The following is a 17643-nucleotide window of genomic DNA, read 5'->3' on the forward strand; positions in this document are numbered from 1 at the left end:
ACTATGTACCACGCCAAACACTTGGATGAAATGTTTCATATATTGAAAAAATATCGTATGAAGCTTTACCTTCAAAAGTGTATTTTGGGGTGGAGTCAGGAAAGTTCTTGGGCTTCATGGTCAATCACCATGGGATTGAAGCTCAACCCGCCAATATACAAGCTCTTCTTGACATGAGATTGCCAAAGACTATTAAGGAAGTACAAAGTCTGATTGGTAAAGTTGCGGCTCTGGATCGATTTGTATCAAATTCTTTTGACAAGTGTAAAGATCCTTTCAAATCAATAAAAGGAGTTGACAAGAAGTTTGAATGGACCCCTCAATGAGAATAAGTTTTTTATATATTGAAGGAACACATTGGGTCACCCCCATTATTAGTCAAACCTCAAGAATGAGAGACGTTAATTTTTTACTTAGCTGTCTTAGAGTATTCGGCTATTAGTGTCCTAATGAGAGAAGAAGGGACCTCCAAGTCTCTGATATACCATGTTACTAAGCGGTTGCTCGATATAGAGACTCGATATTCAAATATGGAAAATTTAGTGTACACCTTGATCATAGCCTCTCGAAAGCTAAGGCCATACTATCAAGCACACAAGATAGAAATGAGAATGACATATCCTCTACGATAAATATTACACAAACCAAAGTCCTCGGAACGTATGTTGAAATGGGTAGTAGAATTGGGGATATTCGATGTGGAATACAAGCCATATAGTGCTATAAAGGGACAAGCTCTTGGTGACTTCATCTTGAAATTTCCACTGGAGCATAAGCGAGATGCTCTCGCTTTGGTTCCTACCTCTCCGCCATCGTCTGATGTTCTTGAGCCTATTACACCCTCTCCTTGGTGGACTTTATACGTGGATGGAACAGTTAATAATGAAGGTACAGGGGGGCGAACTCGTGTTGGTAAGTCTGGAGGGACATCGTCTTCGTGGGACGATACATTTTGCTTTCTCAGAAAAACAATGACGTTGAGTATGAAGCTTTTTATTCCTGGTTTGAAGCTTGTTGTAGAGATAAAGATAGACAACCTCAACATCTTAAGTGATTCAATGTTGTTAGTCTACCAGATTAATGGAAGTTTTCATGCATGAGGCCTCGCACAGAGTTGTACATGAGATGTGTTTGGATATTGATGGGTTTGTTCAAAGAAGCGAGATTAGAGCAGTAACCGTAAAGAGATGCCACCCTACTAGGAGTGATACCCCTGGAGATTCAGAGAAACCCAAGCATCCCGGAAGTTGAAATAATGCAAGTTGATGCACATATGGTTGAGACATGGATGACCCCAATTTGGAAGTATATAAATGAGGGAACTCTTCTGGAAGATAAAGCAGATGCACGAAGGTTGAGGTATCAAGCGACATGCTATATGGACTACGAGGGCTCCTTATACAGAAGAGGGTTTAATCAACTCCTTTTGAAATGTGTAGATGGAAATGTTTGTAATGATATCTATGGGAAATACATGAGGGTATCTGCGGCAATCATTCGGGGGTAGTTCTTTGGCTCTAAAGATCCTTCGACAAGGTTTTTATTGGACCAAACTCCGGGAGGATGCTCTGAACTTCACTAAGGCATGCGATAAATATCAGAATTATGCTAATTATGTGAATAGCCCAGCAGCCTCTTTAACACCATTAACGGATCCTTGGTCGTTCGCTGTATGGGGAATTGATTTGATTGGAGATCTACCTAAAGCTAAAGGTGGGGTCAAGTATGCGGCAATTGTGGATTATTTCATGAAATAGGCTGAGGCGGTACCCCTTGCAACGATCACTGCCAAGAAGATAAGGGACTTCATCTATCATTCGATTATATGTAGAGTTGGAATTCCTTACAAATTGATCTCCGAAAATGGTAAGCAATTTGACAGTAAGGAAGTAAGAGAGTTGTCTGACAACCTTGACATTATGAAAGCTTTTTCAGCTGTAAGTCATCCACGGACAAACAGAAGCTATCATAAGATTATCAAACATACACTGAAGACCAAGCTTGAAGATAACAATGGGAACTGGCCTGATGAGCTACCAAAGGTACCGTGGAGCTATAATACCACTCCAAGGACCACAATTGGGGAAATACCTTTTATTTTATCCTATGGATGTGAAGGCATGATACTGATCGAGGTCGGGGATGGATCTTTCAGAAGAAATCATTATAATTCGGAAGTTAACGAGGCAAACCATAGACTTTATCTTGACATGATAGAAGAAACTCGAGCAAATGCACAAATGCGGTTGACTTCTTATCAGAAGATGGTGGCCAAGCACTATAACACAAAAGTGAAAGCAAGACCACTTCAAGTTGGATATTTGGTGTTACGAAGGGTGATGCCTAATACTTAAGTACCCGGGCATGTAGTATTTGGAGCTAATTGGGAAGGACCATACAAGGTACAATCTGCTCTTGAGGAAGGAACTAACTATCTCGAAGATCTTAAAGGATAACCTATACCTAGAGCTTGGATTGTAGAGCACCTCAAGAAGTATTATCAGTAGATCAAGGAGATCAGTACCTTATTTTAAACTTTGTCTTATATTTATTTCAACAAAGTCTAGGGGGTAGTGCATGTATACCTCCTTATCCAGGATTTCCTATATTTATGAATAAACTACATTTTATTTAAAGAGCCTTACTTTATGTTCCTCCTATTTATTTCATAGACCTATCTTTTAAGGGGCGTGACATTCCAATTTGCTTTGGTGATCCGTACTTCCGGAATACCTTAGTACTGTTGTGGTATCAATTTTCGGCTTCTCTTCCAAAGAGAACGTCGCTCAACTTACTGTTATGACTCGTACTTCCGAGTATCTCAGGAATAATCTGGTGATTCGTACTCCCGGTACCTTTGTAACGTTGTAGGATTAATATTGGTCCCTCTTAGAAATAGGTCTATTTATCATTATCATTTGAAGACCTCTAGACATGAGGATAAAAAGATGCCTCTTCGTGAAATGCCTCTACGTAAGATGCCTCTACGTGAGATGCCTCTACGTGAGATGCCTCTTTGTGAGATGCCTCTTCATGAGATGCCTCTACATGAGATGACTTTACGTGAGTTGTCTCGACATAAAGTGCCTCTACGTGAGGTGCCTCTACATGAGATGCCTCTTCGAGACATGCCTCTATGTGAGATGCATCTACGTGAGATGCCTTCTTGAGAGATGTATCTACGTGTGATGCCTCTACGTGATATGCATCTTCTAGAGATGACTCTACGTGCGATGCCTCTACGTGACATGAAAAAAATGTATGATATACCAAATGTTATATAATTCTTAAGTAGGGGAGCTCGCCCAAAGCTTTCTTAAGCAAAAGGGCTCACCTTGTCCTCTTCAAGAGACCTCATTTTGAAATTTGTTGGCTTAAATTAAGTCATATTCTTCGAAGAAAAAGAAAGTTTAAATAAGTATGAGAAATTATTCAAATTACATCATATAATTTATTAGGTCAGGGAGCTCGCCCGAAGCTCTTCAAGAGAGATTACTTTGGAAAAGTTTTTGGCTTAGATAAAAATTGATATACATGAGCTCGCCCAAAGCTCTTCAAGAGAACTTGCTTTGGAATTTTTTTGACTTGGGTATTAAATTTCTTGAAAGACCTCGCCCAAAGCTCCTTCAAGAGGCAAGGGTGGTCGCCCAAAAATCTTAACGACCCCTAATCACGGATAACTTGTGTTTAAAAAAAAATAGAAAGACGTATTAACAAACATTACAAAAGGCGAGACCTTAAAGAAGGGTTTGCATCCTTATCAAGCACTTGATAATTAAAAGTTCATATAGTCATGTAGCTATGTTATTAGAAGGGGACGCCCCATCCATTCTCGCCTCTTCCTTCTTAGTAGCTTCATCCTCTACTATCTTAGCACGCTCACTCTCAATACGCTTCTGAAGCACTATCTTCGCTTGATCAATTTGAGCGACATTGTCCAGCTTAAATTGATCGCTCAAATTGAACCATATAGCCTGGAGTAGAAGGAGGAAAATGAGGCTTCCAATCATAATCAGGATCAGCTGCAGGGAAGTTCTTGAGATAAGCGAGGAAGCCAAAATTATAAGCATCACTCTCACTCTTTCTAATGTTAGCTTCCAGCTCTGTGCCGCAACTTGGATTTCTTGCCCCGTGCTGCTTCATAAGCCTCTTTGGCTTTAGTTGATAATTTTTCCAAGGCACATTGAAGCCTGACCACATCATCATTTCTCGTATTTTGCTCCTCCTCCAGCTTTTTTCGAGCATCGCTCAATTGGGTATTGAGGGAGGACTTCTCTTTTTTCAAGCTTCTAATATAAGATTCTCGGTTAGAGATCACAACATCTTTCTGGGCGAGCACATTTAATCCACTCAGAAAGATGTCACTCAAACCCATATTGAAGTGAAATTCAGCGTCCTTCTCTTTTCGAGTCTCCACATCTTGGCATCCTCTTGAGTATAGTGGTCGCTGGCCCATGATCCGGATATAGAAGTGACAGATTCAGTAGATAACTCTGAGGGAGTAACCCTCCGTTTCTTAGATTTTTCCAGATCAACAGTGGATGTCCTTTTCTTGGAACGATCAGTTTTGTCCATATTTGAACATTTGATTGGGAAGGAAGAACCTGACTCGCCAAGAAGGAAGCAAATGGGCGAGGTTCTTTCACCACGGCTGGTGGGGCTTGATCCTCAAAAGGGTTAAGTCCGAAAGGAAGCCTCAACATTTTCCTTAAAAGGAAGAGAACAAAACATAAGTTAGGCAGTATATAAAGATGCAAAAATTAATAAAAAAATATGCTAAGTACCAAGTACAAAGGTTTGGGAGGGGACTATTTAAAGGTTTAAGCGAGAACTATTACCTTTACCTTGTAAACCAGCAATATGTGTTTTACGAATTTTCCTATACATGTTCTTGTTGAATTTTATCTCTTCAATCGAAGAAAACCCATCATTAAGAAACCCATGAAAAAGAAGGGCTTCATTGGTGATAAGAATATCAAAATCCTTGTCATATTTAGACAAGGAATCAACAGCCTGAGCTCTAGAAAGGGCGTCGCCTGTTAGATTTGTTTGGGCGGGCTTGTTTGATTAACAAAGGAAGAAAGGAAAATAAGAAGAAACAAAATACATACAAGAAAAATAAACAGGCGAGCATGATTCTTACTGGGTTCCAGGTTGAACTGAGTTCTAACTCGAGGAATGTCATAAAGATAGAAGAAGTCATCTTTTCATTGTTTCATGTTACTTGGGTTCCTCGTTGAAAAACCTCTCTTACGATAGTGAGGCCAAAAGGTGACATAAAAGAAGCCGAAATCTTTTGGGGCTCGTCTACTCTGGAGAAAATGGCTTACTCCGCTCATAGTTGGCGCATCATAGGCTTTGTTTCTATACATTATAAAAATCCCGAGAATAGTCATATAACTATTAGACGACAACTACATAGGCCCAATTGCAAAAATTACAGAAGAAGCCCTTAAGAATATTTAAAATGTTGAGCATGGGCCAACAAGTACATGTTCTCGCCCAAAGGTTGGCAAGAAGAGAAAGTCCTAGCCCAAAGGTCAAACTCAGAAGATACAAACTATTCTACAAGAACTGTCATGAAGGGAAAGTCCTAACCCAAAGGTCAAGCCCAGAGCAAAGAAGCTGTTTTATGAAAATTGTCAAAGAAGAAACTTAGCCCAAAGGTCAACATTGGACCTCTGTTCATTAATTCAAATCCAATCCATTCAATATTTATCCCAATAATGGATTATGCCCTATCCCTGCTAACAGGGCTCGCCCAGTTAGGGGGTCGAAAAACGTCACCCCTTTGTAGGTCATAGGTCTCAAAGTCCATTACTTAGTTTCCTTTTTCTATGGTTCTAGGTTGACATTGACTCCGATATTCTCGGGTCATTGACTTAACTGCCATACTTCAAAAAGGTAACTGTGCTTGAGAAGCCCATATGCCATAACGACTTTACTCAAAGGTGGTAACTCTGATCCATTAGGGTGTCATAAAGGTGAGCCCAGACCCACCTAGGTTACTTATTTCCCAAGAACTAAAAAACTACGTTTGGATTGATCCATATGGGTACGTAATCACATTGTATGGAACGTAGCAACCCTTGAGAAATAGAGAGAATTTAATATCCGCTCTTGATTGCAATTCGATACCCATACGATCTCAGCCATCCCCAGATACAAATCCCTAACCCTAATGGTTTTACGCCGTTCTCTGTCGTCAACACCACCACAATTCCAACAACACTCCCTGAATTTGTTTTTACTAAATTCCTCCATTAACAGTTGGTAGAGCATAAGGTGATGGTGGATGATAGATATCCACATGTAAGATATTGAGTTCCATCAACTCTGATATGAGTCTATAGACAGAACTATTAACTAGGCAAGGGATCTAGTTATTGTGAGAAAAAAACGTATGTGTCCATAATATCAACGGAGCTAACTATTACTAGTAATGGAGCCTATCCCTTGCATACAATATCAATGAACCCAATGAGGTCAAACCCAGACTAATTCCCGAAAAGAAGTATACACGCATTAAAAAACCCATTAAATAAATGAGCGTGAAAGAGAATGTATAGGACTCCTAGGAGGATTGGGACAAGGTATAACAATAGTTCAGAATGATTTTACGTTCTCGTTATCCCCTTATTTTTTGTAAGTTGCACATTATCCTTTTGTTTATTGAGCATGGATATAAATAAAAGGTTATGTTGTTCGGTGTTAGAAATAATCAGGTTTCAAATATCTTCATTATACGGTCATAAAGGTATCATATGATATTTTTTTACTTTTTAGAAGACTAAGATTCCGAAAGAAAAGGAGACACCTGTAATTTTTTCACAAATTCCATAAAAGTTAAATAAACTTTTACACCCATATTTTGAAGGAAACACAATCTCGAACATATATACTTTGACTGTTAATGATATTAAATTTTCTGCGAGGCCACGAAAAATCATAAATAAGAATGTAATGACTGCCGATTGGGTTAAATACGTACTTCAACACAAAAAATTTATAATTTAATGAGATCTCACAAATCAGTTTGTATATGTTCATCTTACACATGTGTAACTTAAATATCTTAACCGGCATAATATATTGGTTGAAAAAATGTATATAAATTTAATAGATAAATGTATTGATAAAATTACTAAAATAATAAGTACTAGTATTATTTTTAAGTTAGATATTTAATTGACATTTTTTATTAACATTTGGATGATTTAACACGTACCTAATATATGAAGATGATCAAAATATAAAACTGAAAACATTTTATTTCTTTTTTTTAAGAGAAGAAAAGTTTTCATTTATTTTTTCCAACGAACAATCTATCATCAAATAAATACTAGCTTTATCCCCGTGCAATGCACGAGAAACTTTATTCATATTATTTATATTTTATTAATATTGAATATTTTTTATAAAATTTTAATTCGTAAAAAATTGTGAAATTATATTTATACATAGTTTTTCAATGTCAACCTTTTGTTATTTTTATTGTTATATACATATTATGATGAAATTTCATATTTTTCTAAATTTGAAATTTCAAATTATACACACACTATTTTAGCCGCTCTAAATGTATTGTATTATATGTAAATATTTTTCATTTTCTTGCAAAAAATGTAAAACAATATCTTAAATACGTACTTCAACACAAAAAAATTATAATTTAATGAGATCTCACAAATCAGTTTGTATATGTTCATCTCACACATGTGTAACTTAAATATCTTAACCGGCATAATATATTGGTTGAAAAAATGTATATAATTTAATAGATAAATGTATTGATAAAATTACTAAAATAATAAGTATTAGTATTATTTTTAAGTTAGATATTTAATTGACATTTTTTATTAACATTTGGATGATTTAACACGTACCTAATATATGAAAATGATCAAAATATAAAACTGAAAACATTCTATTTCTTTTTTTCTAAAGAGAAGGAAAGTTTTCATTTATTTTTTCCAACGAACAATCTATCATCAAATAAATACTAGCTTCATCCCCGTGCAATGCACGAGAAACTTTATTCATATTATTTATATTTTATTAAAATTGAATATTTTTTATAAAATTTTAATTTGTAAAAATTGTGAAATTATATTTATACATAGTTTTTCAATGTCAACCTTTTGTTATTTTTATTGTTATATACATATTATGATGAAATTTCATATTTTTCTAAATTTGAAATTTCAAATTATACACACACTATTTTAGCCGCTCTAAATGTATTATATGTAAATATTTTTCATTTTCTTGCAAAAAATGTAAAACAATATTTTTAAATTCCATTCACAAATTTTTCAAAATTATCTCCGAATTAATAATATTTTTAATTTTTTAAATATAATTATAAAGAATAATTGTTAGTTATACTTTTAAAATATAATTAGAAATATATTTCAATTTCGTTTATTTTTCCAAAGTGATTCTCAAATTAATAATATTTTTGAACTATATCTGATACTCCTAACTTTGTTTTTTTTTACAAAGTAAATTACTACTCTAGCCATGACGACCAAATCTTATCATCAAAACTCTCTTACTCTAATTATATATAGGATATAATTGGAAAATTATCCAAAATACTATCTTCTTAACTTATTTATAAAAATACTAACATTTTAAAATTATTTTTAAAATTATAATTCAATAAGTTTCATTTTCAAAAATACGATTTGCAAAATTTCCAAACTGTTATGCAACTTAATTTTCAAATTTGAAAATATTGATTTCAAGATAGTATTTGTTGTGTTCCAAGTTTACAAACTCTGTAAGCTTAAAATCTAACTTTGAAAAAAAATAAAATAAAAGTTGTATAATAGGTTGGAGAGATTGTAACTCGTATTTTTGAAAAAGAAATTTAAAAAAATATATTTTTGAAAATATGTTTAAAAATGATAGTATTTTCGAAATATTTTTAAAAAATAAAAATAACTTATTTTTTAAAAAATCCCTTAAATTTATTATCGAATAAAAAAACATGTGCATGAGATTCATTATCATTTATCCACGCCTCTTGACACAAAATCTTTTGATATACATAAGCCCGACCCTTCTCCGGCGGACCACCGTCGGTTCTATACTTTCCGGCCGCCGTGTTTTGATGGTCTTGAGTACATTAGCCTCCACATTCACAATCTCATCAAATTCCCATTTTCATGGAGGCTGAAGTCAGTTAGTTACCCTCAAGTTCACTTTTTTTCTAACTCTGTTTTTAGCTTTACATGCAAATATTTTATATAGTCAAGGTGTTTGTTTTAATGCTTCAATGAATATGCAATCAAATTTTAAAAGCTGTAGTTTTCCACAGATAATAGTAGTATCACCGTTGAGTTGTCCATGTAAAAGAGTTAATTTTTCTTGTTTTGTTAGTTTTTACAATAGGAAAGTATTGATTACCCAGAGGAGGGGAGAATGTATTAAAAATTTAGTGAGGCGGGTTGCGAGAAATGCACTTAATGATGATTTGGATGGTAAGGACTTGTCCAAAGAATCTGTTGCATTTGGTGCTTCTAGCATTACTGATTTTAGAGAAGATCCTATAGTTGATAAACTTAGGACACAATTAGGAGTTATTCATCCTATTCCCTCGCCTCCGTTTAATTCGAATATTGTCGGGTTGTTTGTGTTTTTCTTCTTTGTTGGGGTTGTGTTTGAAAAATTTTGGACTTTGAGGAAGAGAAATAAATCTGGTAGTGAGGGAGGGCCTGGTATGTGGCCGCAAGTGCCCTCGAGCTTCTCGTTGTTTCTTGAAAAGGATTTGCAGAGAAAAGAGTCGGTGGAATGGGTGAATATGGTTCTGGGGAAGTTGTGGAAGGTATATAAGCCCGGGCTTGAGAATTGGGTCATTGGGTTGCTTCAGCCAGTCATTGATAATCTAAAGAAACCGGTTTATGTGGAGAGAGTTGAAATAAAACAGTTCTCCTTGGGGGATGAACCATTTTTAGTCAGGAATGTCGAGCGCAGAACCTCGCGTAGAGTCAATGATCTCCAGTAAGTTTGTTCTCCTAGTATTTTCAGATGAGATTTGTATGTTGTTGCTCCTATTTGCTGCATTTCTTTAAATATGAATCAATTTATCTGCTAATTGTTGACCTTGTGTAAGTGGTAAGCCTATAGAATTTTAGTGTCATACTACAATCTGGATCGTATTTAAAATTTTCTTCATATGTATATATGAACAAAGTTATCCCATAAGTACATGTAGATAATAATGAAGTCCAAGATAACAATGTATAACTTACATAAAATCGTAATTAGTTTAGTCACAATATTAGATTCTTACAATTTCTTAATCGATCAAAGGCAACATGAAGCATGCTCGTTAATATCAAAGTATCAATGGCTGTGAAGTAACAAGCTCATCTAAAAGTTTAATATGTTAAGAGGAAGACCCCAATAGGATCATATATTTAACACCCCCCACTCGAAAGCCCATTTATGGGTCGAAGAGTGGAACATGGGCGCCCATCTATGGGGCATACATTGTCTTTCATGTCCACAATAAATTGTGAGAATATTGGGAGTCAAACTTGAGTCCTCTCTCACCTAAGTTCTGATACAATGTTGAGTAAACAACTCATCTAAAACCTTAAGGTGTTAGAGGAAGGCTCCAATAGGATCATATATTTAACAAAGGCATATCCTAAGAAAATCCATTTTTTATTCTCGACATCCAAAGCTTGATTGTGCAAGTGTCAAGTTCTTATGATTTGTGATGAATGCGAGAGTGCAAAAAAAAGTATGCATCAACTCTCTGTGCATATGCGTCTGGCAAGAACAAGGCTTGTATAAGATCATAAAAGGCTATTATTTGTAGAAGAATTCAGGTGTCTTAACTCTAAAAAATTGTTTGTGTTGATGTAATTTTTTCTGACATCACAATTCACGAATAGCATGTCACAGATTATGCAAACTAAGATAATTTTGTCTTTACTGCAGTTATATCTCTTATCACATTTGACTGAGTTATCTTTGATCAATAAAGGTACCAAATAGGTATTCGTTACACTGGTGGCGCTCGTATGTTGTTAAGGCTATCACTTAAGTTTGGAATAATCCCCATCGTTGTGCCTGTCGGTGTTCGAGATTTTGACATTGATGGGGAACTTTGGGTGAAGCTGAGACTGATTCAATCAGCGCCTTGGGTGGGTGCTGTTTCATGGGCTTTTGTTTCGCTTCCAAAGATTAAAGTTGTTTTGACACCATTCCGCTTATTCAATATAATGGGTATGATGTAGCTTCATACTATTGCTTTGTTTTCATGCATCTGCTGACTTGAGTTGGAAAATTATAAATTTATAATACATGAAACCACCACTCAGAGTAAGCTAGTACTTAGATTACTCTTTAGGTTATTGGCAGTAAATGGATCTTTTATCAATTGATCAAACTGGAACTGACCAAGTATTGCTAGCTGGGACATGTGTTACAAAATAAGAAAGGATCTTGTACTGTGTTATGGGATGGCATAAATTAGGATCAGATATAATATGAATTTATGAGTAATTATTTGGTAGATAGAAAATTATAAATGGTGAAAAGGTTAAACTTATTACTTTTTAAAATTCCTGGATAATAAGTTACTTAGTTCTAATATAGCCTCAACTAAATACCAGCAATGATAAACAAATAATAACCTTTTTAGTTGCATCTTAGTTTTAATTAAAGTATCAAACTACCTTAATCTTTGAATTTTTAATGGCTTTCTTTATAATCACAGACACATACACGCATAATAACCAGTCGATTGGCTGTCACAATACCTTCCACAAATTTGATGGTTTTATCAACTTACCAGTGTCAGCTGAAGCATTTTGTTTGCCTCTGTACTTTTCCTTTATCTAAGCCTTACTTAATCTCATATATATCTTCTTTCTAACAAGTTCTCCTGTAAAGAAGACATTTAGCTTTCGCTATCGCCCAGTTGAATTTTACAAAGATGTTATTCAATTTTCTGTTTAAATTTTTACTGAATATAAAAAGGTGTGCTTACACACTGGGGCCCACACGTATTCTAATTAAATGCAATCCTCCATTTTTTCTTATAGGTGATCTTTAGTATGATATGATACCGGTGTAATGTATCAAATGGGACCTTAGAAGATGGATGTTGGTACACTAATCTTCAGTAGAAATTCTAAAAAAGAAAATACAGTATATGAGATTGATATTCTTAAATGCATGTTATATTCATATCTCTGTTTATTGTAAAACATTCACTAATCTTGTGCTCACACACATCGATTTCCATGCATTTTATTAGATTTCAAATTTGATATCGGCAATTTATATGGCAAATAGCAGCGTTTCATTCTTCCATTTAGTGCTTTTCAATCGATGGAATTAATATCTGTTACTAATGATCTATTTTTTCCTGCATGTTGGGTAACACTAGCAATTCCTCTTCTATCAAAGTAAGTAAACTTTATCTTCCTGCCTTGTGAAATGTGATAACTGCACGAAGCAATGAAATATTATTATAGTTCCATACACACACAGACAGACACATTCAGTATATTTTCTACATACAACCTGCTTGTCCTATTTTTTCAATGATATTGCTGAAATTGTAGAACTTTTGGCACTTACTCCCACCTTTATATTATTTGAATCGGTACTTACTCCTTACCACATGCCACTTTCCTGTTTCTTTCCTCATTTGATGATAAAGTCCCCTTCTGTTTTAACAGAAAGTGCAGTACCATCACAGGTCGATGTTAGATTTTTTTTGGCACATACCCATGTCAATAAATTTATGATAGTAAAATTGACAACATTGTGTAAAATATTCAGTTTATGATGCCATTGTACGAGAGCAGACTAAATTCAACATTTTTGTGGGTTGAGGAGCGTTTATTTATATATGCATGGGCCATTTATTATCAGTGATAGGATTTGCTCCGATAAGGATGTTTCTTTTGCTAATTGTGATTTGAATTTTATCATATAATAAAACTCAAACTGTTGTTAATAGGTTTTTGACAAAGCTCCTGACTGAGGATTTACCGCGGCTATTTGTTCGCCCAAAGAAGATTGTCTTAGATTTTCAAAAAGGAAAATCAATTGGCCCAATATCAAATGATTTTCAGACAGAAGAACTACAAGGGAACAAAGAGTATGTTGGAGAATTATCGGTAACCCTTGTAGATGCTAGAAAGCTGTCCTATCTTATCTCTGGTAACTGCTCTACTTCATTTGCTTTTCCGTTTTTATATATACCTACAGCTTATGAAAAAAATCCCGTCTTTTAATCAACTTACCAAATTTTCAATAATTTTATGCCTATTATGTTGTGCACTTTCTGCAAGTCTTGCAAGGTTTTCCCAGTTACTCCCACCATTTAATATATAGTTTAATGCTGAGTCGCTGACACACACCTTAAGCTGTCAATTTACAACAAGAGAGCTAGTAACCTACACACACAAGTCTATATATTAATAGAACTATGGCAACTACCGATATCCTGTATCAGTAATAATTGTGTATTCATTAGTCTCTGTCATTCAGGTAAAACGGATCCATATGTCATTCTAAGGTTAGGAGATCAAGTTATACAAAGCAAGAAGAATAGTCAAACGACTGTTATTGGATCTCCTGGTAAGCCAATTTGGAATCAGGTGAGTTTGTTACTGTATTGGCATTCAAGTTTGACTCTGCACACTTGCTAATATTATGTAATTTACAAGGACGCTAGATTTATCTAAAGCTACTGACTTGGTCTATATTTCATTTTTACAGGATTTTAATATGCTAGTTACGAATCCTAGAAAACAAAGATTATATATTCAAGTAAATGACTCCCTCGGGTTTGCAGATTTAACTACTGGAACTGGAGAGGTAAATTCTACCCCTTTACCAGAATTAAAACTATGTTTATAGTTAAAGTGAGATCTTGTTTCTGCAGTATCATTCGACATTGTGTTTAGACTTTAGACTCTTTAAGTGACTCTTTGGTTATCTTTGAGTCTTCAATTTGGGACAGGCTACGGGCTAAAAGCTGATACAGTGTAGTGCTTTTTATACTTAAACAGATATGCTTTAGAGCTTACCAGGAAATATTTTGCTAGCTATTTGAGTTGATAATGTAAGATAGATTAGTACATCTGGATATATTCAAAAGGGAATATTATATTATGTCATTGTAGTTTTTTCTTAGAAATATGTAGAGTGGCTACCAATAGCATAGTTCATTTAATCATTCTGCTTTTGAAAATTGAATTTATTGCTTTCAAATTACCTAAGGAGGTCATTAATAACTTTAATTTTTTCTTGGATTAGAGAAGATAATAAATGTTCTCTTTGGTGCAATTTTCCCCTAGTATTTGTTAGCTAAAATTATGCTCTAGGGATGAAATATATCTCAGTCCAGAGTTTGTATAGAATTACTATATAGATTGCAGCTTTCATCTGAACATGAGATCATGCGATTTTAGAGTATTTTATAACTTAATTAGCAAGTACAACTGTAACCTTAGACTTTAGTTTTGGTTACCATCTCTTGTTTGAACCGAAGCCATATTAGAGCAAGGAGTGGCCCTTTATATGTTGTAATTAGATGTATCTAAGATAGAGCTTATAAGAAATGTATCTGATAGACTTGATCCCTCATTTTAACATTTCAGAAGTATTCAGTAAAAATAAAAAAAAATTCATCAGTACAACTCTCATTAAAAATTTCTCCAGGTTGATCTTGGATCACTAAAAGATACAGTACCAACAGACAGAATTGTAGCCTTGCAAGGAGGATGGAGGCCATTTGGAGATAGATTTGCTGGTGAAATATTACTTCGACTTACATATAAAGGATATGTTGAGGATGATGAAGACGAAGCAACAGCAGCAAAACTGTTGGATACTGATGTTTCTGATGATGAAATGTTTGATTCTGATGACATCTATGCTACTTATGAGCAGCCAAAGAGGGAATCTTCCAATGGAACAGATAAAGAAACATTTATGGATGTTTTAGCAGCTCTACTTGTTAGTGAGGAATTTCAAGGTATAGTGGCATCTGAAACAGGAAATACAAGATCTTCGGATGATATGACTACTTCAGTATCAACATCAAGCTCAGTTGGTCCCAGTACTGAACCGATACCACCAAATTCTGAGAGTGGAAATCAAACTTTTATAGGTATCATATCTTTAAGTTTTTATTCTGAATATATAAAAACAAAGGTGTTTTTGGCACGGAAATAAAAAGCAAGTTAAAAGTTAAAAAAATATTTCTTCCTTTGATAAAGATATGTTATGTGCAGGCTCTTCCTTATTTTGGCTTGCCTTAGTCACAAGTATCTTGGTGCTTGTTGCTATGAATATGGATGGTGGAAATATATTCAATCCCTAATGAATATAACAGTTCATGAAAAGATAGGCTTATGATTGATCAAGTAACTCCTAAAACCTTTTGCTTCATTTCTCCTTTCAGTTCATCATGAACCCCATTTGTGTGTTAGTCCGTGCATGTAAGCTGTTTACTGCAGTCATTGCATGTCTTGTAATTGCCAGTGATTAAGTTATGTTCCCTGCTGTTGCATTTTTCTGTTTGGCTCATAAAGTAACCTGTGTAACTACTAACTACGAGGAGATGAATTTTCCAACTTATTTATGATATTGTCCTCGCATGTGTGCATCCATAAGCTAAGACAAACTAGCATAAAATGGATATCATCTACTTTTGAATAATGTGTGCGCTCGAGAGTGTGAGCTTTATATGTTCTCGTTAAGAGGACCTACTATCAATTTGGATATCTTGTCCTTTTCTAAAAAAATGGATCTCTCTTACTTCCAAATAAAATTTACCTTTATCTTGTGATTCTGTTTAAGTGTCATCATATAAGTGCAAAAATAATGTGACATATCTGTATCCTTTTTGTTATAATCAGGTCTAGACTACAATAATATCATCCAAGTTGACTTCTAGTAGGGAAATTTTACGAGTAGTTTTTGTGATCTTAGGTACTCGTATCCCCATTTTCCTAAGTTAGCTGGTGGGAGGGGCTTGAGTCTTTTATGCCAGGTTCATATTTGCGTATATAACCAATGCTGTACTAGCCCCTCCTGGCTAGTACTTGCGATTTTATACAGTCTATGCAAACTTTACTGACTGTAACATCACTCTAACAGGTACTGCCCCTTTATAAGTACTTGTAGTTACATTTACATATCTTCTTTTAAAAGTTATACCCCGATTGCAATGCCACTCCCATCCCTAAAAGCTAGCTTTTAGGATGGGACATTTCAGAGCATATTAGTTTATCAAAAGTAGCATACTTGGTTGACCGCAATGCAGATGTTACAGCAGCACCTAAAGGCTTACCCTTGAGAAGTATCGAGCTTTTGAGATGTTCCAGTTGAGACTTATTTATTGAACACGAGAGAATATGCTGAAACCAACCTACTTCCTTACCTAGGCGGGAAACCACTATATTTTTCTAGCATGCATGTATATGTAAAAGCTTTCTTCCATCTTTTTTCCCTTCCAATGAGAATATAAAAATATTAAGATTATTTACCTTTTTAATTTAACTAAGTGTAAATTCTTTCTTCATCATTTCAGTTTTGCGCGGCATTGAACACTGTGTATTAACTTGCTAATTGGATAAATCATATTTGGCAGGTCATAAAAACTTACCTTTTTTAACTTTTGATGTGGGGAATGTTTGATAAAGTAGAGTTTGTTCCAGCATTGAAAGCCTGTATTCTTATTTTTAAGAGGAGCTGAATTTTCCATCTGAGGCCATGAAGGGTCTAAATAGTAGGTTACTCCAAAATGTTTAAAGTTTAGGAGGCAAAGAGGTGGAGTAGACGAAGAATAAGCATAGAGATTTGCTTCGGGTTGCATGCACAGATTGAAGCTGCACTTCATTTAGCTAATTAACAGTGGTGCAAGTTTTCTTTATCGATAATGTACTCGAAGGTCATGAACATTGTGTCTGAGTATTGCATAACCATGAAAAAATAAAAATCTCCAAGTCTAGAAAGGCTGTACCTTGCCCAGCAAACTTGACTTTCATTAAGATATTGTATTCGAGATTTGAAACCTTGCAGCAGGTGTAAATCACGGATCGCGAGTTTTTGGAAGTCTTCAAATTGTTAGGCAGCTGAAGCATGATGAGTATTCTCAGTAGACGAGTCAATGTACAGCCCTCACTCGGCCTCCCTCGAGCAAGAGATTTTCATGGTTCTACCTTACCCCTGCGCTTCTGGGTAGTCGATGCCTTGCTGGGCTCCCTGTTTTGGTACTGTGAAACCCATGCAGGGTGTAGTATCAATGATTTCTCTACTTCGCAAGCATAAGTTTGTCATATTTTACTCACAATTAAGGAAATCAATTTACTCATTTTAATTAAAATATTCTAAAATGCTTTCGAATATATCAATCTATCCGTCAAATAATTAACTACATTATTGGGTCTGCATATTACAAAATCAGACCGGACCACACTCTTACCAGGCCTTCTTTTGTTTGTATACTAATTTTTTTAATATTCAATAAAAATTTATAAATTTTTGAATTTTTATTACGGCTTTTATCCGGCCTTAATCCAATTTTTTCAATAGAAGTTTCGGATTTATCACTTGTCCGTCGTTCAGGCCGGCCATAAATTGATGGACAAATTAAAA

General features: G+C 34.8%; 1 protein-coding gene across 5 annotated transcripts; it reads left to right on the forward strand.

The window, feature by feature from the left end:
- Positions 1 to 9012: 9012 nt before the first annotated feature.
- Positions 9013 to 17371, forward strand: LOC141683755 (synaptotagmin-2-like). 5 transcript variants are annotated; one of them, XR_012560430.1, is made up of 10 exons: positions 9013 to 10008; positions 11003 to 11244; positions 12413 to 12431; positions 12992 to 13194; positions 13525 to 13634; positions 13756 to 13854; positions 14701 to 15151; positions 15276 to 15407; positions 15976 to 16143; positions 16637 to 17371. XR_012560430.1 is itself a non-coding variant. In XM_074488508.1 (9 exons), exons 1-8 carry the CDS (start codon positions 9284 to 9286, stop codon positions 15362 to 15364), a joined length of 1938 nt encoding a protein of 645 aa, XP_074344609.1. In that variant the 5' UTR covers positions 9013 to 9283; the 3' UTR covers positions 15365 to 15407; positions 16637 to 17371. The 5 variants fall into 5 exon arrangements, 3 of the variants coding, with proteins under 3 accessions (XP_074344609.1, XP_074344610.1, XP_074344608.1); XR_012560429.1 differs by lacking the exon at positions 16637 to 17371 and adding an exon at positions 16310 to 16598; XM_074488508.1 differs by lacking the exon at positions 15976 to 16143.
- The last annotated feature ends 272 nt before the right edge of the window (positions 17372 to 17643 follow it).

The sequence above is a fragment of the Apium graveolens genome, chromosome 9 (assembly GCF_009905375.1).
Source record: "Apium graveolens cultivar Ventura chromosome 9, ASM990537v1, whole genome shotgun sequence".
Taxonomy (NCBI): Eukaryota; Viridiplantae; Streptophyta; class Magnoliopsida; order Apiales; family Apiaceae; genus Apium; species Apium graveolens.

Coding starts and splice junctions, on each gene's coding strand:
- LOC141683755 (XM_074488508.1), top strand. CDS start 9,284: ATGAATATGCAATCAAATTTTAAAAGCTGTAGTTTTCCACAGATAATA. Junction 10,009..11,002: donor CGTAGAGTCAATGATCTCCA/GTAAGTTTGTTC, acceptor TGATCAATAAAG/GTACCAAATAGGTATTCGTT. Junction 13,635..13,755: donor GTAAGCCAATTTGGAATCAG/GTGAGTTTGTTA, acceptor TCATTTTTACAG/GATTTTAATATGCTAGTTAC.